Source organism: Lepus europaeus, chromosome 7, assembly GCF_033115175.1.
Source record: "Lepus europaeus isolate LE1 chromosome 7, mLepTim1.pri, whole genome shotgun sequence".
Lineage (NCBI taxonomy): Eukaryota > Metazoa > Chordata > Mammalia > Lagomorpha > Leporidae > Lepus > Lepus europaeus.
In genome coordinates, this window is record NC_084833.1 from 91,670,068 (window position 1) to 91,693,222 (window position 23,155).

The following is a 23,155-nucleotide window of genomic DNA, read 5'->3' on the forward strand; positions in this document are numbered from 1 at the left end:
TGTCTTTTTGTTTTGTTTTGAGAAAAACAAGATTTATTTAAGTCAGAGACCTCCTGCTGCAGTGGCCTAGAGGGGGACTCCAAGAGAGTCCCAAGGGACTGGTGGTAGTGGATTTTTAAGCACAATTTTGGGGAAAAAAATTGACAGTCAGCTAACAATCAGTTATCAGGTGGGGAGAAAACCCATCAAAAGACCTGATTTGTCTTTAAAATAGATGAAAATAAATACTAAAAAGCCTGTTTGGTTGAAATATTAAAGTGATGATTTATTTTCAATATTGCAACTGTTTACAAAATCTGAGTTGTGAGATAATATTTTCAGAAACCACAACAACTTGAAAACTATGATAACAAAATTTTTTTTAAATATTAGATTTACATAAAAACTGTAAATACTGTTGTGTTTTTCGTTAGTGAAAAGAGTGAGATCATGAAACATAAAAGATTATTCATTTTGTTTTATAGTATTGAGGCTAATAGTCGAATTATGGAATTAGATCCTAATGATGGATCATTAAAAGTACATTATTCAGATCGTTTGGTGGTTCTTCTGAGAGAAGTTCGTCAGCTTTCTGCACTTGGCTTTGTTATTCCTGCCAAAATACAACAAGTTGCAAACATTGCACAGAAATTCTGCAAGCAAGCAATTATTCTTAAACAAGTATGGAATCATATTTTTTAATAAGCATGACATTAAACTAGTTATATTATATTGAACTAGCATATGAGTTTATTACATTAAACTACATTATGTAAAGGGCTTTGTTTTTTACTTTTTTTTTAGGCTGATAGAATAACACTGTTAGCTCTTGTGAAATTAGAGTTTGCTGAATGATTATGTTACAAAAATTTTCTTGGAACCTATATAGCAACTTATTAATTTAAAATATTGTTATTAGTTTTCAGTCTAAAAGCATTTAGAAAAGTAGAATGTTATTCTCTCTCTCTCTCTTTTTTTTTTTTCCTTTCATGATACTTGCAAGGGTTATATGGAACCTTCTAATTAAAGAATCCTCTACTTGCCTTCTGGGATCAGATACTTAGAGAATTCCCAGGCTGATGGATTAGTCTTTGTTTCTAGTACTTTCTTCTGTCTACCCATTTGCACATTGTCACCATGCCATTTCCTTGTTTAAAAACCAAACGTTATCACATCATTGTCTATCTCCTTAGCATGGCATCTAATGCCCTACTTATTTTTGTCCCAACTAATCTTACTGGTTTTGGCCTTCAATGCATATAATCTTTCCTTCATGTTGTACCCCCCATATTTTTGGTATTAAGAAACATTTTTCTCTGAACATATCTTCATGTATTGAAATCTGTTCTCTCTGATTGAAAACTGTGTCATTGTTCAATATTGAACTCAAAGGTCACTTTATTTGTGGCCTCCTTTAGTTGATTGTTCCTTATTCTGTGTGCAGTGTGAAAATCATCAGTATAACACTTTTCATCTGGATTTAACAAGCATCTTTTCTCTTGCTTGATTATTAGATCATAAAGGGCAGGAATAGTAACTTACAAGATAGGAATAAAGTCTTGTATTTAGTGTTTTATTTATTATTTAATTTAACAAAGATGCATTGAACACCTGCTTTGCCAGGCCTATTGTAAAGAGGACATAAAAATGAATCCATTGCTGGGGCTGGTACTGCCTACAGTGCTGGCATCCCATATTGGCGCTGGTGTGAGTCCTGGCTGCCCCACTTCTGATCTAGCTCTCTGCTATGTCCTGGGAAAGCAGTAGAAGATGGCCCAAGTCCTTGGGCCCCTGTACCCATTTTGGGAAGTCCAGGAGGAAGCTCCTGGCTCCTGGCTTTGGTTGGTGCAGCTCTGGCCATTGTGGCCAACTGGGAAATGAACCAGCGGATGGAAGTCTCTTTGCCTCTCCTTCTCTCTCTGTGTAACTCTGACTTTCAAATAAATAAATAAATCTTTAAAAAAAATCAATACATTGCTATTGATTGTGACACAGGATTTCTCAGCTTCTGTACTTTTGATAGATTGGGGCCTGCCTTCCTTCCTCCCTCCCTTCCTTCCTTCTGGTCTGTGTTACAATACTACCCTCTTATCAGTGGTTTCACTTTCTGTGTTCAGTTGTGGCCCAAAAATATTAAACAGAAAATTCCAGAAATAAATAATTCATGTTTTAAATTGTACACTGTTCTGAGTAGTGATGAAATCTCAGGCCTTTCCAATTCTTGCTATCCTGGATGTGAATCATCCTTTTGGAGCAGTGAAGGACTTAAAAATTCAATTTTCTAACCCCTAACATGCTTTACTAGTTTCTTCTCTTCACTGTGAGGTGGTGAACCTTTTGATTGCAAGTACTAAGCTTAATGTTTGTTTAATCAGACCTCAGGAAATGATTTGGCAAATTGTAGGGAGTTATGGCTGATGTTGTGGAGTAGCAGGTGAAGATACTGCCTGCAATGCTGGCATCCTGTATCAGCTGCTCTGCTTCTGATCCAGATCCTTGCTAATGGCCTGGGAAAAGCAGTGGAAAGAGGTTCAAGTGTGTGAGACCTGGAAGAAGCTCCTGGTTCCTGGCTTCAGTAGCCCAGCATTGGCCATTCCGACCATCTTAGGGAATGAACTAGCTGATAGAAGATCAATCTCTCCCTCTCTCTCTGTAACTCTGACTTTCAAATAAGTAAATATGCCTTAAACATTGTAGAAACTCAACAGAGTTGTATTGATTGTATATCTTATTAATGTGTGAGTAAACTTTTGTATCAGAGATGAAAAAATATTTTCTGTTAAATCTTAGGAATAAGAAAAGTTAATACTTCCATTCAATCTAATTAAAAATGAAAAGTTAAAGCTTAAATGAAATGTTATTACTGATTATTAATGATTGAACTTTTGCTTTGTAGGTGGCACATTTTTACAATTCTATTGATCAACAAATGATTCAAAGTCAGAGGCCAATGATGTTACAATCTGCCCTAGCATTTGAACAGATAATTAAGGTAAAGGGGCTTTTTATGTTGTTATGTACATTTTACATGTTAAATATTTTTTTGTTTTTTTAATTTTTCAGTTTACCCTTCAGCTTAACATAACCATTGAGCTAGCCTTTATTTTGTTTGCAAATTACTTCTTTCATCTAGACAAATAACATTTCCAACTATAGATGTAACTTATTGTTGTATTTGACATATTTTGGTTCTGGTTTTGCTCAGTTACATTAAATATAGATAGTAAACAATTCATATGCTAATTCACTGATGTTTAAGGTCCTTATGCACAAAATTCTTCCGTGCTTTTATACAGTTTTCTAATATGGTAATTTAAAACTTAAATGCTCTTTATGTGTGCTTACTTGAATGTGTACACAAATGAAATTAGAAAAACCCATAATAGTGTTTAAACTGTATGTTATGGTGTGATTACTAACTTGTGGAAATTCATACTTTTAGTCTTCATAGACAGGAAGTATTTGTAAAAATAAGCAGAATATAATCCTTTACTCTTGTATTTAAAAGTGGGTAACTGGTTGTAACAGGATCCTCTAAACCTCCCCCAAGTTCTGTGATTCACTCTGAGTTGTTATAGGACTGAGTATATAGTGATATTCACAGGATTTAACATATAGTTATACTTACAACCATGATTTATTACAATGAAAGAATATAAAACTAAATCAGCAAAGGGGAAGGTAAGTGTATGAAATCCCAGAGAACCAAGGGCAAGCTTCCAAGAGTTCTCTCTCAGTAGAGCCACATAGGGTGTACTTAATTCCCTCAACAACATCTTGTAATATGTATAAAATGTTTTACTAGGGAAGATCATTAGAGACTCACTGGGAGCTGGTCACATAGGCATCCTCTGCCTACAACCAAAATTCCATACTCTTAGAAGCAAAGCAAGAGGCTGGCACTGTGGCTCAATAGGCTAATCCTCTGCCTTGCAGCGCTGGCATACCGGGTTCTAGTCCCGGTTGCCCCTCTTCCAGGCCAGCTCTCTGCTATGGCCCAGGAAGGCAGTGGAGGATGGCCTAAGTGCTTGGGCCCTGCACCCACATGGGAGACTAGGAGAAGCACCTGGCTCCTGGCTTAGGATCAGCGCGATGAGCTGGCCGCAGCACGCCAGACATTGGAGGGTGAACCAACGGCAAAAGGAAGACCTTTCTCTCTGTCTCTCTCTCTCTCATTGTCTACTCTGCCTTGTCAAAAATAAAAAAATAAAAAAATAAAAAAAAAAGGAAAGCAAGTGTTCAACATAAACATTATTTAGTTACAGAGTGCCCCTTTTTTGCCATTTTATTTTAAAATATTTCAAATAATAAAAATGTATAAAGAAGAGTTCAATGAGCATACATGGATTTATCAATTTTCAACATCTTATTTTTGATTCATACGTAAATATTTATATACATACATACATTTCTATAGGGCAGGGGTGAGCATATTAATATCACATAATGTGGAATTCATGACTAAGATCATAAAATGACAAAAGAAGGCTCTATTATGCAAACAGTACAATTCAGGGAAGACAATATTTATAAATATATACTAAATAATATTGTATATACATATTTTATGTTCTATATATACAGATTAACTTCCTCATATGAGAGAAAATGTGGTATTTGTCTTTCTCTGTATGGCTTATTTCACTTAGCATAATGTTCTCCAGTTCTGTCTGGTTTTTTGGAAATGTCAGGATTTATTTCCTTTTGATGCCTCAGTAATATTCAATAATGTATGTATACTACATTTTTTCATCCAATTATCAGTGGGTACCTAGGTTGCTTTGTAGTTTTGCTGTTGTGCACAAGGCTGCAATAAACATGGGACTGCAAGTATCTCATGTGCTGATTTCAGTTTGTTTGGGTATTTTCTTAGAAGTAGGATATCTGGCTTATCTATTTGATGCACTGACTTCATTTCCTTTGGATATTTTTTAGAATTGAGATTGCTGGTTCTTATGGTAGATCCATTTTTAGTGTTTTGAGGAATCTCCATATAGTTTTCCATAATGGTTGTAGTAATTTGCATTCCCACCAATGGTGTATTAGGGCTTCCTTTTCTTTCTTTTTTAAAAGATTTATTTATTTATTTGAGAGGCTGAGTTACAGAAGAAGAGGGAGAGAAAGAGAGTGGTCTTCCATCTGCTGGTTTAATCCCCAGATGGCCGCAACAGTAGAAGCTGGGCTGATCCAAAGGTGTGTTTTCCCTGGATACCTGAGGTTTCTGAGCTGTCTGCCTACTTAGTTAAACCTTTCAGTCTTTTTTTTTCAGTTGCAGTTTGTCAAAACCATTTCTGTTGTAAGAGGGAGAACCTGGGGGGGAAAAATGGAACTATTCAATCTTGGCGTAACTACCTTATCATTTTTTTTTTCTTTTTTTTATTTAATTTTTAATTTTTTCCCCAGAAATCTTTTATTTAAGGAATACTAAGTTCATGTGTTTCATAAATACAATGTTAGGAATATAGTGATTTTTTTTCCCACTGTACCTGCCCTCCCACCCCTCTTCTTTCCTCCTTTCCTATTCTCATTCTTATTCTATACTAAGATCTACTTTCAATTAACTTTATACACATAGAATTAACTCTATACTAAGTAAAGAGTTCAATAAATTGATTGAAAAAAAAACAAACTGTTCCTCAACAATTGAGACAAAGACTGTTCAAAGTCATTGCATTTCGAAGTGTTAATTTCACTTCTATAGATTACCTTTTAAGTGCTCTATTCATATTACAGATCAGGGAAAACATGTGATATTTGTCCTTTTGGGATTGGCTTATTTCACTAAGTAGGATGTTTTCCAGTTTCATCCATTTTGTTGTAAATGACAAGATTTCATTTTTTTTTTTTACTGCTATGTAGTATTCCATGGTGTATATATCCCATAATTTCTTTATCTAGTCTTCAGTTAACTGTCATTTGGGTTGATTCTATATCTTAGCTATTGTGAATTGAGTTTCAATAAACATGGGGGTACAGGAAATTCTTTGATATGCTGATATCATTTCCCTTGGGTAAATTGATGGGAATGGGATGGCTGTGTCATAAGTAGGTCTGTATTCAGATTTCTGAGGTATCTCCATTCTTTGTTCCATAGTGGCTGAAGGAGTTTACATTCCTACCAACAGTGGATTAGGGTACATTTTCCCCCACATTTATTTATTTATTTATTTATTGTTTGGTGATTTCTGTATGAAAGCCATTCTAACAGGGATGAGATGAAACATTGTGGTTTTGATTTGCATTTCCCTGATTATCTATCTATCTATTTATTTACTTATTTATTGTTTGGTAATTTCTGTATAAAAGCCATTTTAATGGTGGTGGAGGTGAAACCTCATTATGGTTTTAATTTGCATTTCCTTGATGGCTAGTGATCTGGAGCATTTTTTCATGTGTTTGTTGGCCATCTGGATTTCCCCTTTTGAAAAATGCCTCTTTAAATCCTTTGCCCATTTTTTAACTGGATTGTTTCTTTTGTTGTTGAGTTTCTTGATTTCTTTGTATATTCTGGATATTAATCCTGTATCAGTTGCGTAGTTTGCAAATAATTTCTCCTGTTCTATCTGTCTGTTGGTTGCCACTTCACTTTGCTGAGTGTTTTTCTTTCTTTTTTTTTTTTTTTCTTTTTTTAAAGATTTATTTGTTTATTTGAAAGTCAGAGTTACACAGAGAGGAGAGGCAGAGAGAGAGGTCTTCCATCTGCTGGTTCACTCCCCAGTTGGCCGCAATGGACGGAGCTGCGCCGATCCGAGCCAGAAGCCAGGAGCCAGGAGCTTCCTCCGGGTCTCCCGTGTGGGTGCAGGGGCCCAGGGGCTTGGGCTATCTTCCACTTCCATCCCAGGCCACAGCAGAGATCTGGATCGGAAGTGGAGCAGCTGGGTCTTGAGCTGGCGCCCATATGGGATGCGGTGCTTCAGGCCAGCGCGTTAACCTGCTGCGCCACAGTGCCAGCCCCATTGTTGAGTGTTTCTTTTGCAGTACAGAATCTTCTCAATTTGATGCAATCCCATTTGTCAATTTTGGATTTGATTGCCTGTGCTTCTGTGGTCTTTTTTTTATTTTATAATGGCTTTATTCTCTTTTTATTTAAACTTTTTATTTAATATAAATTTTGAAAGTACAACTTTCGGATTATAGTGGCTTTTCTCCCCATAACCTCCCTCCCATCCACAACCATCCCATCCCATTCTTTATCAAGATTCATTTTCAATTATATTTATATACAGAAGATCAGCTTGGTATATACTAAGTAAGATTTCAACAGTTTGCTTCTGTGGTCTTTTCTAAGAACTTTTTGCCAATGCCAGTGTCTTGCAGGGAGAGTTGAGGCCATTTACATTCAAGGTGGCTATTTATAAGTAAGGACTTGGCCCTGCTATTTTTCCATAAATATTCCTATTGTTTACTTTGGATGATTTCCTTTGTGCTTTTACTGGGAGATTTTCTGCCTTCACATTCTTGCATAATGATGTCTGTATTTCTGTGTTTCTATGTGTAGCACATCCTTAAGCATCCCTTGTTAAGGCTGGATGAGTGGTGATAAATTCTTTCAATTTCTCTTTGTTATGGAAGGTCTTTATTTCACCTTCATTCATAAATGAGAGCTTTGTATGGTACAGTATTCTGGGTTGACAGTTGTTTTCTCTTAAGACTTGGAATACATCTCACCATTCTCTCTTAGCCTTTAGAGTTTCTGATGAGAAGTCTGCTATAGTTCTAATTGGAGATCCTCTGAAAGTAATCTAGCATTTCTCTTGTGCACATTTTAGAGTCTTTTCTTTATGTTTTACTGTGGAGAGTTTGATTACAATGTGTCATTTTAAAGATCTTTTCTGGTCATGTCTATTAGGAGTTATATGTGCTTCCTGTACTTGGATGTCCCTTTCTTTCTTCAAATTAGGGAAGTTTCTGTAACTATTTCACTAAAAAGGCCTTCTGTTCCATTTTCTCTTCAGACTGTCAGGAACTCCTAAAACCTGTATGTTGGGTTATTTGATAGTATCCCTTTAATCTCTGACACTGTGTATTAGTTTTCTAATTTATTCTTCTTCTTTTTGCTATGACTGTACAATTTCCAGCAATTTGTCTTCTAACTCAGATATTCTTTCTTCTGCTTCACTGAGTCTGTTCTAAAGCTTTCTACCGTTTAAAAACTTTTATTTAATAAATATAAATTTCCAAAGTACAGCTTTTGGATTATAGCGGCTTTTTCCCTCCTACCCTTAGTGGTAGTGGTAGTAAATATTGGCCCTAACCCAAAAGCTAGACAGACCAAAGCCTGTTTCCTCATCCTTGGAGTAAATATACTAGAAGGAGGCTTACAGGATTAGAGAATTTACTGGTAAAGCACACAGCACAGTGTAAGAGCTCAATAACTGAGATTTTTTAATAGAAAACTTTTATTTAATAAATATAAATTTCAAAAGCACAACTTTCAGATTATAGCGGTTCTTCCCCCCATGACCACCCTCCCACCTGCAAACCATCCCATCTCCCACCCCCTCTCCCATCCCATTCTTCATAAAGATTCATTTTCAATTATCTTTATATATAGAAGATCAACTTAGTATATACTTAGTAAAGATTTCAACAGTTTGTACCCACAGAGACACACAAAGTTTAAAGTACTGTTTGAGTACTAGTTATACCATTAATTCACATAGTACCACACATTAAGGATAGAGATCCTACATGGGGAGTAAGTGCACAGTGACTCCTGTTGTTGATTAACAATTGACACTCTTATATTTATGACGTCAGTAATCACCCAAGGCTCTTGTCATGAGCTGCCAAGTCAATGGAAGCCTCTTGAGTTCGCCAACTCTGATCTTATTTAGACAAGGCCATAGTCAAAGTGGAAGTTCTCTCCTCCTTTCGGAGAAAGGTACCTCCTTCTTTGATGGCTCATTCTTTCTGCTAGGATCTCATTTTATTTTTTTCACAGTGATTTGGCTTTCCATGCCTGAAATACTCTCATGTACTTTTTAGCTGATCCAAATGTCTTAAGGGCTGATTCTGAGGCCAGAGTGCTGTTTAGGACATCTGCCATTCTATGAATCTGCTGTGTATCCTGCTTCCCATGTTGGATCATTCTCTTCTTTTTAATTCTATCAGTAATAGCAGACACTAGTCTTGTTTATGTGATCCCTTTGACTCTTAATCCTATCATTATGATCAATTATGAACTTAAAGTGATCACTTTGACTAGTAAGATGGCATTGGTACATGCCACATTGATGTTACTGAATTGGAATCCCCGGGCATGTTTCTAACTTTACCATTAGGTGTAAGTCCAAGTAAGCATGTGCTGTACTGTACATCTCCTCCGTCTCTTATTCCCACTCTTATATTTAACAGGGATCACTTTACAGTTAAATTTAAATACCTAAGAATAATTGTGAGTTAGTTAAAGTGTTCAACCAATGGTATTAAGTAGAACAAAAGAATACTAAAAGGAGTAAAACAGTAAGTTGTTCCTGAATAGTCAGGACAAGGGCTGATCAAAACATTGTTTCTCATAGTGTCTATTTCACCTCCACAGGTTTCCTTTTAGGTGCTCAGTTAGTTGTTGCAGATCAGGGAGAACAAATGATACTTGTCCCTTTGGGACTGGCTTATTTCACTCAGCATGATGTTTTCCAGATTCCTCCATTTTGTTGCAAATGACCAGATTTCATTTTTTTTTTTTTTTACTACTGGAGTATTATATAGAGTATATATCCCATAATTCTATTGAATTCTTCATTTCTAAGATTTCATTTTGATTTGTCTTTAAAATCTCAGATTCTTGGGTAAAATTTTCATTCATATAATATATGGATTTCTTTAATTCATGAACTTACTTGTTACTACTTCTAAGTAATCTTTATTTATTTGCATGCATCTCAGAAATACATTGGGACCATAATATTTCTTCCCACCTGTCCTCCAACCCACTGTCCCTCCCTTCCTCCTCTTCCCTCTCCTGTTCCCTGTCCTGTTCTTCACCAAGATCTATTTTCATTTAGTTTTGTATACAGAGGATTAACTCAGTTGTAGGTAAAGAGTTCAATGCTTAGTCTGAGAAAGAAAAAGAAAAAAAGAAAGAAAAAATAAACAAAGAGACAAAAATATCAATTCCTCAGCAGTCCAGACAAGGGCTGTTCAAACTTATTGCATCTCAAAGTGATTTTGCTTTTTTTTCTTTTCCTTATTTCCTTTTAGAAACGTAATTATCTCCAAAGAAGAACCTAAGAATTATGCATCTTTTGTGAGCTCTCTAAGTAATCTTATGATCAGTTTTTTCAATTCCATTTCTGGCATTTTGTCAGTTTCTTCACCTTCCTATTCTAGTATTGAAGTGTTGTATTCTTTTAGGGGCATCACGTTGTCTTCCTTATTTTTGTGTCTTCAATTTCTGCACTTATTAATAGGCACTTGTGGTGATACTTGTTCATTTATTTTTGTTTTTTTTCCTCTCTGGTGGCTTTTTTCTTTGGAATATTCTTCTGTGGCTTAGTGGAGTGTCTGCTCTTTCAGTGAATACTCAGAGACTTGTGCTAGTTGTGGTGAGGGAGCTCTGTTCAGTGCTCTAGGGTGATGGGAGTGTCCAAGGTGACACTCAAGTTGGGCATGGTAAAGCTCTCTCTCTCTCTTTTTTTTTTTCTAGTCAGAGGGGAGGTCTTTGTGCTCTGTTGGTATATTCTCATACTCACCTCCTACCTCAAAGGAGACCAGTGTCTAGATGCTATCCTCAATGGGTACAATTTTCAACCGTGCTGTCACAAGAACCACACAGAGGATCTGTGCCTTTCTTGATGTGAATACGATCCTGCAGCAATGACCCTCACCAGGGAATAAGGGAGCCCCGATCATTTAGTGATACCCATAGTGACTACCCGAAATCCCAGCAACACCTTCCATCTTCCAACTCAGCCACAGTGTTTTCACAGTCCCTGTGCAAAAGGCTCCCACAGTCACATTTACCCAGTACCCTGTGAATTCTCTCAGCCATACTCAAATGTCTCTTCTTGGCTGGTTGCTGGGTGTATGGATACGAACTGGTGCAGCAGTTAAGTATGTCCAAAATGGGCCCACCCTCTTGGCCTGTTTTGGGACATCGGTGCCAGATGGTTGGGAAAAGAGAAATGTGCCCCCGTTTTTTTCCCTCTAGATTGGCAGGTATACTGTCCTCTATAGGGCTCCAAGCCAGGCCCATGCCAGGCTCTTCCCGCAGCTTTATTACCAGTAGTTTGTGCTGCCGCAGTTTGTTCTCACCTCACTCCAAAGCTGGTGCTGTGAATCTTGGATGCTGGGGTCCCAAGCTGTGTGCATCCACACCCTCCATGTAGGTCTACAGTGTTCCCTCCTCTCCCCCAATTTGCTTCGAGTCTCCTCTGCTGTTTCTTCTCTAAACCTTCTGTGAGGTTGCACTCTATCCACTTTTGTTTTTAACTTTGCTCCCCTAGACCAGAGCAGTAAGCTCCCTCCCTATTCTACCATCTTGAAAAACCTACCTAATCATTTTTAAAGTGGAAAATTACTATATGCAGATTAGCATTTGAACTAATTGAACTTATGATATAGCATAATGAATGTACTGGGAAAAAGAAATGCTTCTGAATATTAAATATCATTTACTGTATCATAGAATTCAAAAGCAGGAAGTGGAGGAAAGTCACAAATTACATGGGATAATCCTAAAGAATTAGAAGGCTACATCCAAAAACTCCAAAATGCTGCTGAACGACTTGCCACTGAAAATAGAAAATTGAGAAAATGGCACACTACATTTTGTGAAAAGGTATATTTTGTTTATAAAACTGTGAGTTATGAATACTTCATTTAAAAAATTTTTTGATTTTAAAAACTTATTTTGAAATACTTTAAGAATTAAACTTAAAAAATGTTGTATAGAGTTTACATTTACCTTTATCCAGCTTTGTCCAATATTAAAAATTTATATAATCACAGTATAGTTATCAAAACTAGGAAATAGACTGTTTATGAATTTTACAGCTTTCCTAACCTTCTTTGTCTTTTCTAGGATATAATAAAGAATTTCACTTTGCATATACTTGTTGAGTCTCTGCAGTCTCTTCCTTTGCAGTCTTTCCTTGTTTATCATGGCCTTGATTCTCATCTACACTATCTGTTGTTTCAGGTTTATATGATATTTTCTCTTGATTAGACTGAAATTGTAGTTTTGGCAGGAAAAGCACAGAAGTGATTTTTTTTTCCTTTCTCAGTGCTTCAGTCCAGTATTCGTATCTTATTATAGATGGAGTTGAACTTGATCATTTGGTTAAGGAAGTGTGTATCAGATTTCTTCGCTGAAAAGTGTCTGTTTCTCCTATCTTTGACACTGTTGTGTTCTAATTTTTAATAGGTGGTAGTTCTTATGAATATTGATCTGCTTCGGCAGCAACAACGTTGGAAAGATGGATTACAGGAGTTGAGAACTGGTTTAGCAAGTGTAGAAGCACAGGTAGAGTATGTTTTAGTTTGTGTCTGTATTTTGAAATATGATTTCATAATGTGATTATGTGAATTGATGAGAATTTCATAAATATTTACTAATACATTTTTAAAAAGGTAAGACTTCTTTGAATTATGTATAAAGAGTATAAAATTAAGATTTAGTTCACATTTAAAAAATAAGTTTCTGTTTGTTTTATGGCATGCCATACTCTTTAATTCAGAGTTTGTGGGTGTTCTGACTTGGTGCTCTTTTTGTAGGTTACACTGACATCTCTAGAAGTAAGAGTTAAGTTTAGGCAGAAGCCTAATGTGAAATATCTCATTTCAGAATTTTTTCTTTCTTTTGGTAGAAGAGTAAAATTTTAGTTATATTCACATTTTGTTATGAGAAATGACATGAATAAAGGTGGCTAGCACATACCCTGCTACATAGTAGATCATAATGTAGTCTTGATTGAACATAAGTTGAATGTCTTATATATTTACATATATTTTTCAGTTTTAGAACTTAAGAAATAAAAGCTAAGTACTAGATTTGATGTGTTTATTGTTGTATGAAATAATAAAAGTACTTGAAATATCCTGAGCATCCTAGTATGTTAAATTTTCCATGTTTTAAAGCATCCAGTGGATTAACAGGTTAGGGATCGTCCATATGCAGCCTGTGAAATCATTTGGTCTTGCCCTGCCAAGGGAACTGCAGGCAAGACTTGAAATTCAATAACTCTATAACAGGCCAGTTTTTAAGTTGATCATTTTGTATAGCCTGCAAATGATGTGATAAATATCCAAATGAGCCTTGACAGATAAATGCTTCCCTACCCCTGATTTAAAGAATGGGCAAGGAAGAGAAGAGCTACACTTGAAGGAAATTTTTGATAAAGGGCTAAGAAGTTCACCAAATAAACCAGTGTTTGTGTTACTGCATCAAAAAAATAAAGTCCAAGTGTAAAATCCATTTCATAATTAACTTGACTTTTAAAAATTTTACTGCTTTTTTTTAATTAGAAATTTTTTATTTGTCAACTAAAAGTGGCAGATAGGGAGTTGCATGGTTTTAAGATAATTTAAAATAAATTTGTTTTTCTTATGATTGTAAATGAAAATGAAAATGTTGAATGTAAAATATCTTGTGGCACTAAATGAAAAATGTGAATGTAATATTTAGGGATTCCAAGCAAGTGACATGCATGCATGGAAACAGCACTGGAATCATCAGTTGTACAAAGCTCTGGAGCATCAATATCAGATGGGCTTGGAAGCACTTAATGAGAATCTTCCAGAAATAAATATAGAATTAACTTACAAGTAAGATGTTTCAAAACTCTAATTTTACTTTAAAATTTACATTTTTCTTATAGTTTGTATTTTAAATTATTTATTTACTTTCAGACAGGGACGGCTACAATTCAGGCCACCCTTTGAAGAAATACGGGCTAAATATTACAGAGAAATGAAGAGATTCATCAGCATTCCAAATCAATTTAAGGGAGTCGGTGAGGCAGGAGATGAATCTATTTTTTCTATTATGATTGATAGAAATGCAAGTGGATTCCTGACTATTTTCAGCAAAGCAGAAGATCTGTTTAGAAGGTTGTCAGCTGTTTTACACCAACATAAGGTATAGATCATGTAATTTTCTGTCCTTCATATGATTTAAAATTTGGCTAACTAGAGTGCCATATTTATGGATTTTTACACATTCTGGATTTATTTCTGCAGATGAGAGTAGTTATACTGTTTTTTTTTGTTGTTGTTGTCTTTGGCTATTTTGTGAAGACTGAGAAACTAGTTTTTTCTTTTCGTTTTTTGAAATATTGATTTATTATTTGAAAGGCAGAACTAAGAGAGAGAGGGTGAGAGAGAGAGATCTTCCAACTGCTGGTTTACTTCCCAGGTGACTGCCACTGATAGGGCTGAGCCAGGGTGAAGCTAGGAGCCAGGAGCTTCATCCAGGTCTACCAGGTGGTTGGCAAGAGCTCAATCACTGGTGCCATCTTCTGCTGCTTTCCCAGGCCATCAACAGGGAACTGGATTGAAAGTGGAGCAGCCAGGACTCAAACCGGCACCTATATTGGGATGCCAGCATTGCAGGTGTCATCTTGACCTGCTATGCCACTCTGCATTTTCGTATTAAATTTTTTTTTCTGTTCATTCTGTAAACTATGAAGTAATGATTATATTTATATACTTAAATTGCTGTTTACTCAACTACTCCACGTGTATTCCTTTTTGTTGGTCTTAGTAAGTGGATTCTAATCTTTTAAATGTTAACTTGTTCTGTTTCTTTAATTATGTTTTTAATTGTTTAAATAGGAATGGATAGTAATTGGGCAAATCGATATGGAAGCTCTGGTGGAAAAGCATCTCTTTACGGTACATGACTGGGAGAAAAATTTTAAAGCACTGAAAATAAAAGGAAAAGAAGTAGAACGACTTCCAAGGTATTGGGTGCTGATGTAATACTTAAGTATCATTATGGTTTTTGACTAGATAGTAAAGGTACTCTCTATTTAATGGTGTTAAAATCATATCAATATTTTACATTCTCTAGACCTTTGTTATGATCCTTGAGTATCATCTGGGTAGGCATTACAGAGAGTAAAAGAAGTTTCTCTTCTTGACTCTGCTGGCTAAGACCTAGTTGGTAGAATAGAGTGCAGGAAGAGACTTTTATCTAGATCTAGTATGAGGAGCTAATATTTGGTATGCATTGACACAGGACACAGTCTAAATATGATGAAAACATTTAGGGAATATGAAGCTGCTGATATTTGACTCTGCTTTTGTCTTGCCCTGCTTCCTTTCAGAATGCTCTAGAAGGCATTCTGAAGAACACATAGTATATGCATCTCGGTATTGCCTGATGTACAAAAGACTCGGAGGGGCATCTTATAACCTAGCTGCTTGAAAATATACCTTTCTTGTTATCTATATTTCACACCACTGGAGCCACTGTTGGCAATAAGTTCCATAAAAGTTCATGTGTAATAGTGCATATATCACTATTAAATGATAATATTAGTTTTATTAACTCATTTGTCCATTTTCAGTGACTATTTGGAAAATATTTATGGCATGCAAAATTGTATTTAGTAGTACAAAGATGAATAAGACAGAATGTAAGATTGAGTTGCTTACTCTCTGGTAGTGCAATAATACAAATATATCTGATAACTAAGTCAAATACTCATGGAGGCTAAATGAGTGTGTGCTCTGCAGTTAAATGGCTCCTGCCAGCTTCAGGATTTGGTAGTCATTTAGGTGAACTTTAGTTTTTACTTCACAGTGTTTTGAGGATTAAATGAATAATTTGAATATGCATTAATGGTATAATGTATGTTTTCAGTAAATATTAGTTACTAATTGTTATTGTTAAACAATAATTGGGCAGTAGAATGTTTATATTCCATATTAAAGACTAGAGTAAAACTCTGGGGATTCAGAAGATGAGGATATCTCATCCATTTGAGGCAAAATCAAGGAAATTTTTGTTAGGATAGTGAAATTTGAACTATGATTTTCACAGAAATTAGATTGTGAAGTTAGAGCAGAGGCTCATAGGGATTTGTTTGCCAAAAATAATGGAGTTTGCTAATTGAGAATGTTTAGAATTAATGTATTATTAGGAACAAGAGAGTGGTAGTGCTGGAAAAGAATACATAAGGTATAGATTTGGGAGAGTTTTACATGCTAAAGTAGGGAATTTGTATCTTACTCATTTCAGAATGGTTAGCTTTTGAAGATTTCCAACAGTTGTATGTCAGTACTAAGACTGTGTCAGTACTGAAGATTAATCTCAAAATAAATATTAGAGTTGTAGAATAAAGACATCTTATCAGGCTAGTCTGTTAGTTATCCAGAGGACCAGCAATAACTAATTAAGTGTAATTGTACTTAAAATGACAAAGAGGAAATATTATGAGGAATGGAGAGATCATATTTATTGGAGGAAGTTGAAGGATGAGAAATAGAGGAGACAAATAACTTGAAGGGTGTGAGCTTGTATTTTTAGGGTAATGATAATATCACTAATAGTGCTTTGAGGTAAGGAAAAGATAGTACTTTTTTAGTGCTTGCATATGGGGTTTCATTTCTCTGTTGTCTTAGGTCCCAATCTTGCCTAGTTTCTTATGCTTTGTGCTGTTACCTGACTGCTCAAGGCCTTTGACTGCTACATCTACTATTTGTTTGATCTTACTGTGGATAGTATTCTATTTCTTCTTCCTTGACAAAGTTAAACATGATAAACAAAGAATACCTGTCTTACATTCTTTCTGTCCTTGTTAATAAATTAACAAATATTCATCTATGCTAATGTACACATAAATGAATGCAAAAACACACAGATAATTATTTTATTAGTACATTTTGGAAATATGCTATAATGTTTGAAAAGTCATATTCTATTTTTTACTTTGGATTTCCTTTGTACTTTTATTGGAAAGTTTTCTTCCTTTACCTTATTTCGTAGTGATGACCATGTTTCTATGTTTCTTTGTGCAGCACATCCTTAAGCATCTTTTGCGTGGTTGGATGGGTGGTGACAAATTCTTTCAATTTTTGTTTGTTATAGAAGGTCTTTATTTCACCTTCATTCATAAATGAGAGCTTTGCATGGTATGGTATTCTGGGTTGACTATTTTTTTTTTTTAATACTTGGAATATATCTTGCCATTCTCTCCTAGCCTGTAGGGTTTCTGATGAGAAGTCCACTGGGCAGATTGGAGTTCTTCTGAAAGTAAGCTGGCATTTCTCTTGTGCACATTTTGGAATCTTTACTTTATGTTTTACTGTGTTGAGTTTTATTGCAATGTATCATGATGAAGATCTTTTCTGGTCATGTCTGTTAGGAGTTCTATGTGCTTCCTATACTTGGACGTCCCTTTCTTTCTCCAAATAAGGGAAGTTTTCTGTTGTTGTTTCACTAAAAAGGCCTTCCAATCCTTTCTCTCTTTCCATGCCTTCAGGGACTCCTAGAACTGTATGCTGGGTCGTTTGATAGTATCCTGTAGATTCCCAACAGTGATTTTTAGTTTTCTAATTTCTTCTTGTTTTTTGTCTGACTGTGTAATTTTCTGCCATCTGTCTTGTAAATCAAATATTCATTCTTCTGCTTTATCGATTCCATTGTTAAGGCTTTACATCACATTTTTTATTTGTTCTGTTGAATTATTCATTTCCAATATTTCATTTTGATTTCTTGTTAAGATCTCAATTTTGTGGGAGAAATTTTCTCATGTCATGTATGGATTTCATTAGTTCATGCATTTGTTCTGATTACTTCTAAGTAATCTTATAATCAATTTTTGAATTCCATTTCTGGCATTTCTTCAATCTCTTCACAAGCTAATACTGAAGTGTTGTGTTCTTTTGGGGGTGTCATTGCTGTCTTTTTGTTTTTTGAATTGGTGTGTTTGTTATTCAGCATTTGGGGAGATACTTCTTGGTTTCTTCTTTGTTTTTTCGCTGTGGCGGCTTTTATCTTTGAACTATGCCTCTGTGGATTAGTGGAGTGTCTGCTTTCAATGATTATCTAGAGGCATGTGGCAGATGTGACCACAGGGCTCTGTTCAGTTCTCCAGGGTGAAGGGGTGTCTAAGATGACACATCCAGGTTAGGAATGGTAAATCTCTCTTTTTTTTTTTTTTTTTTTTTTAGAGGGGAGGTTTGCATAGACTCAGCTCACCTCCTTTCCTCAATTGAGACTGGTGTCTGAGTGCCAGCCCCAGTGGGTATAATATTCTTCTGCTCTGCCACAAGAACCACACACAGGATCCATGCAGTCCTCGATGCAGGCACAGATTCCCCAGAAATGTCCCTCACCAGGTAACCAGGAGTCCTGAACATTTGGAGCCTCCCACAGTGACTGCTCAAAGTCCCAGCCACACCCTGAGCTCTCCCACACAGCCTCAGTTTTTTCACAGTCAGTGCACACAAGACTCCCACAGTCACGAGCACCCAGCCCCCTGTCAGTTCTCCCGACCAGACTGAGGAGTCTCTGCATGGCTGGTTGCAGACATGAGCTGGTGCAGCTCTTAATGTATGTTCAAATTGGCATATACTCTCTATCAGCTTGTTGCAGGATGCCATTGCAGAGTGATTGGGGAGAGAAAAAATGCACCCTCCCCCCCTTTAATTATCCCCTCTAGTTTGGCAAGTACACTATTCCCCACAGGGCTCCAAGCTGGATTCCCTCTAAGCTCTTCCTGCAGCTTTATTGCCAGTGGCTTGGGCTGCTGCAGTCTGGTCTCACCTCACGCTCAAAAGCTGGTGAGAAGGCTCTTGGCTGCTGGGGTCCTTAGTTGTGTATGTCCACACCCTCCATGTAGGTCCACAGTGTCCCTCTATTTGCGTGGAGTTTCCTCTGCTATTTTCTGCCTAAGCTCTTCCATGAGACTGCAATCTCTCCACTTTTTTTTTTTGTTGTTGTTAACTATCTTCTCTAGACTAGAGAGCAGCAAGCTCCCTCCCTACTCTGCCATATTAATCCAATCTCCTTTGCATGTCCTTTTGATGTAAGAGATTGGTGTCCACAGACCAGGGGGTAGACTATGATAACATAAAATACATATTTGGGTAACAACCCCTAATTTCCTCAGAATCGATAACATGACAGTGTCTTTTTCTATGAGAAAGAGTCAGATGGTGGGTGCTACCCCTAGGCAACTTCAGAGTCTAGAAAAGTCATATTCTTTTTTTTTTCATTGTTAATTTTTTTTATTTAGTAAATATAAATTTCTAAAGTACAGTTTATGGATTACAATGGCTTCCCCCTCCCATAATTTCCCTCCCACTCGCACCCCCCCCATCTCCCGCTCCTTCTCCCATCCCATTCACATCAAGATTCATTTTCAATTATCTTTATATACAGAAGATCGATTTAGTATATATAAAAAAGATTTCATCAGTTTGCACCCACATAGAAACACAAAGTGTAAAATACTGTTTCAGTACTAGTTATAGCATTAATTCACATTGGATAACCCATTAAGGACAGATCCCACATGAGAAGTAAGTACACAGTGACTCCTGTGGTTGACTTAACAATTTGACACTCTTGTTCATGGCGTCAGTAATCTCCCTAGGCTCTAGTCATGAGTTGCCTTTTAGGATAAAAACCTTAAGCAAATTGGGTATAGAAGGAACTTACATCAACACAATTAAGGCAATATATGACAAATATATTGACAAACCCACAGCCAGCATCTTATTGAATGGAGAAAGCTGGAAGCATTTCCACTAATGCCTGGAACCAGGCAGGGATGCCCACTCTCGCCATTACTATTCAATATAGTTCTGGAAATTTTAGCCAGAGCCCTCAGGCAAGAAGAATAAATTAAAGGTATACAAATTGGAAAGGAAGAAATCAAATTATTCCTGTTTGCAGATGACATGATCCTATACATAGGGGAACCAAAAGACTCTGCTAAGAGATTATTGGAACTCTTAAGAGGTTATTGGCAAATTTGTAAGGTGTAAGATGTAAAATCACCACAAAAAAATCAATAGCCTTTGTATACAAAAATGCCATGGCTGAGAAGAATTTGTAAGATCAGTACCATTCACAATAGCAACAAAACATTTAAATACCTTGGGATACATTTAACCAAGGATGTGAAATATATCTACAATAAATATTACAAAATATTAAGGAAAGAGAAGACATGCAAAAAGAAAAAAAAGAGGAAAAATCCATGTTTGTGGATTGTAAGAATTGGGGGGGGGAAGCCATTGTAATCCATAAGCTGTACACTGGAAATTTATATTCATTAAATAAAAGTTAAAAATAAAAAAAAAAAAGAATTAATATAATCAAGTTGTCCATACTACTCAAAAGTAATTTATAGATTCAATGTGATCCCAATCAAAATACCAGAGATGTTCTCAGATTTGGAGAAAATGACCTTGAAATTCATATGGAATCACAAGAAACCCTGACTATTTAAAGCAATTCAAAACAATAAAAAGAAAGCTGGAGGCAGCCATTTCACTCCTGGGAATTTACCCAAAGGAAATGAAATCAGCATATAAAAGAGTTATCTGTATCACTATGTTTATATCAGCTCAACTCACACCAGCTGAGATATAATATCAGCCCTGATGTCCATCAACTGATGATGTAATAAAGAAATTTTATATATAGATATATATACACACACACAGACACACATATGTATACATACACACACAATGGAATACTACTCAGCCGTAAAAAGAATGAAATTCTGCCTTTTACACCAAAATGAATACAATTGGAGACTACAATATTTAGTGAAATAAGCCAGTTCCAAAAGGCAGATATCATGCTTTCCCTGATTTGTGGTAACTTATATAGAGTACAGAAAAATTTAATGTATATAAATGAAATTGGCTTTTTGAGATTTGATTATATTCAAAGCCCCTGTCTGTACTCTTGACAAACAGTGGCTTTTCAACTTAGTACTTGTTGAATTCCTCATTTATTGGAGGGTTAATTTGTGACTATAAAGAAAGCTTAAAGTATATCATTGTAAAAATTGAAAGAAAAATAAGCAAAGAAAGAGGAGGATGGATAGGAAGTGAGAAGTATCATTATGCTCTTAAAACTGTATATACGAAATACATGAAATTTGTTCCCTTTATATAAATAAAAAAATGTTTAAAAATAGGAGGAGCAGCCAGTACTTGAACTGGTGCTCATATGAGATGCTGGAGTCATAGGTAGCGGTTTAATCTGCAGCACGTGCCACAGTGCTTTATAAGAATTTATTTAACCATTCCTGTATTTCATTTGTTTGTAAAAAGTTTTACTATTAATGTTTTGATGAAGATGCTTGTGCCTAAATCTTGAAGTCTGACTTGAAAATATCCTCAGGATAATTTTGTTCTTTTTTTTTAAAAAAATATTTATTTGAAAGGGAAGTTACAGAGAGAGGGGGAGAAACCTTCAGTCTACTGATTTACTGCCCAAGGGCCAGGCTGAAGCCCAGAGCCTGGAACTCCATCCGGGTATCCCATGTGGCTAGCAGTGGTCTGGGTATTTGAGCCATCTTCCGCTGCTTTCCCATGCACATTAGCAGGGAGCTGAATCAGAAGTGGAGCAGCTAGGACTGACTAGTGCTCAAAGTGGATGTCAGAGTTGCAGGCAGCAGCTTAATTTGTGTGTGCTGCAAAGCCACCTTAAGATAATTTCGAAAGGTGGGGTTTTTAAGAACAAGAGATATACCTATTTCAAATTATTTGACATAAAAATTGCTCTTCACGAGGGTTACATTATTTTATAATCTGACCAATGGTTTGGAGATTTCAAAACCAAAGATGTAAATTAATTATTACATTTCTGTTAATTTTGTAAGCTTTAAGTGATATCTCATAATTTTATTGTTTTAAAGCCTTTATGTCGTATATTTTCTTCTTTTATTATTATTGCTTGTATTTTGACTGTAGGATAATTTATTTATCTTACTGATATTTAAGTGTATTATGTGCTGTGACTTGTAAAGTTTATAAATATTTAAATATATTCTGTTGATACTTAGTGAATCATAAAGTACTGCTTTTTCAAAACATTTGACAATTAAATGTAGTATTATAATGAAACCATTGTTTAATGAAAAACTTAAACAATATGTATGAGACATTTTTGCTATATCTGAATGTGCTTAAGGATCTCAATAATGCTTTTTACTTACGCTTTAAAATGTGTTATACAAAGTGATTATAATATCATAATGAATCTTTTTTCCTCTAGTTTTCTTTTTCATTTCACAATGTATCAATTGACATTTTTTCAGTACTGTCAAGGTGGACTGTTTAAATATTAATTGCAACCCTGTGAAGACTGTGATTGATGATCTCATTCAGAAGTTGTTTGATATGCTTGTTGTTTCTCTGAAGAAATCCATCCAGGGTAAAGACACATTCAAATTTTTGTTTTTACTTTGTATATAAAGGCCTGTACTTCGATAGTTATGTGACTCTTGGTGATGATTAAAAAGCAAAACTTACTTAGAAAGTATTAGGAAATGTATTTTCTCAAAATGATAATTTTAAAAAGTCCATATTTAATTTCTAAAAAATTAAAAATTGAAGGCATTTTTGTTGTTTGCAGTCTAAGAAGTATTAATTTGTTGCCTATGTTACTGAGAAATGTAGGTCATTTTGGTTTAGTGTGTATCTCTAACATTTCAGTTGCCAAAATTATTTTCCAAACACCACAAGATTTTTTCTTTCAAACTGAGATGATTTAATGTATTTTAAAAGATTGAAAACATACCTAATTTTCAGTAAAATTTACTAAGAATGAGTAGATTTTGTTTCTTTTTCCCAAAAGTTTTAAGTATATCACGAAACAAATATTCATGGAAAAAATTCTTTTTTGCTTATTCCACACTTTGAAATTGTTTTGTACAAAAGCAAATGATAATAAGATCTAATATGTTTCACGTAGTAATCACTTTGAATACTCCTTGATTTAGGAAAAATGCAGCTGAATCTTTTTGATGGGAATAATGTTATATTTCAATATTACCCATTTAGCTCACTTACATGAAATTGATACATTTGTTACGGAGGCTATGGAAGTCTTAACAGTTATGCCTCAGTCTGTGGAAGAAATAGGTGATGCAAATTTACAATATAGTAAGCTACAGGAACGTAAGCCAGAGGTAAGAATCACAAAGTAATGCTTTTCAGTAGTACTGGAGATGTTTAAATTACAAAATGACATGATAAA

The 23,155-nt window shown here is 35.4% G+C and overlaps 1 protein-coding gene across 3 annotated transcripts in view; it reads left to right on the plus strand.

The window, feature by feature from the left end:
- Positions 1–23,155, plus strand: part of DYNC2H1 (dynein cytoplasmic 2 heavy chain 1) — a 367,993-nt gene that overhangs the window by 15,185 nt on the left and 329,653 nt on the right. For all 3 annotated transcript variants that reach the window (XM_062196938.1, XM_062196939.1, XM_062196940.1), the window contains exons 12-20: positions 465–660; positions 2,876–2,971; positions 11,609–11,761; positions 12,347–12,445; positions 13,607–13,746; positions 13,831–14,059; positions 14,755–14,882; positions 22,215–22,330; positions 22,960–23,087. In XM_062196938.1, coding sequence (XP_062052922.1) covers positions 465–660; positions 2,876–2,971; positions 11,609–11,761; positions 12,347–12,445; positions 13,607–13,746; positions 13,831–14,059; positions 14,755–14,882; positions 22,215–22,330; positions 22,960–23,087 — 1,285 coding nt within the window. The remainder of the gene's footprint in view (positions 1–464; positions 661–2,875; positions 2,972–11,608; positions 11,762–12,346; positions 12,446–13,606; positions 13,747–13,830; positions 14,060–14,754; positions 14,883–22,214; positions 22,331–22,959; positions 23,088–23,155) is intronic.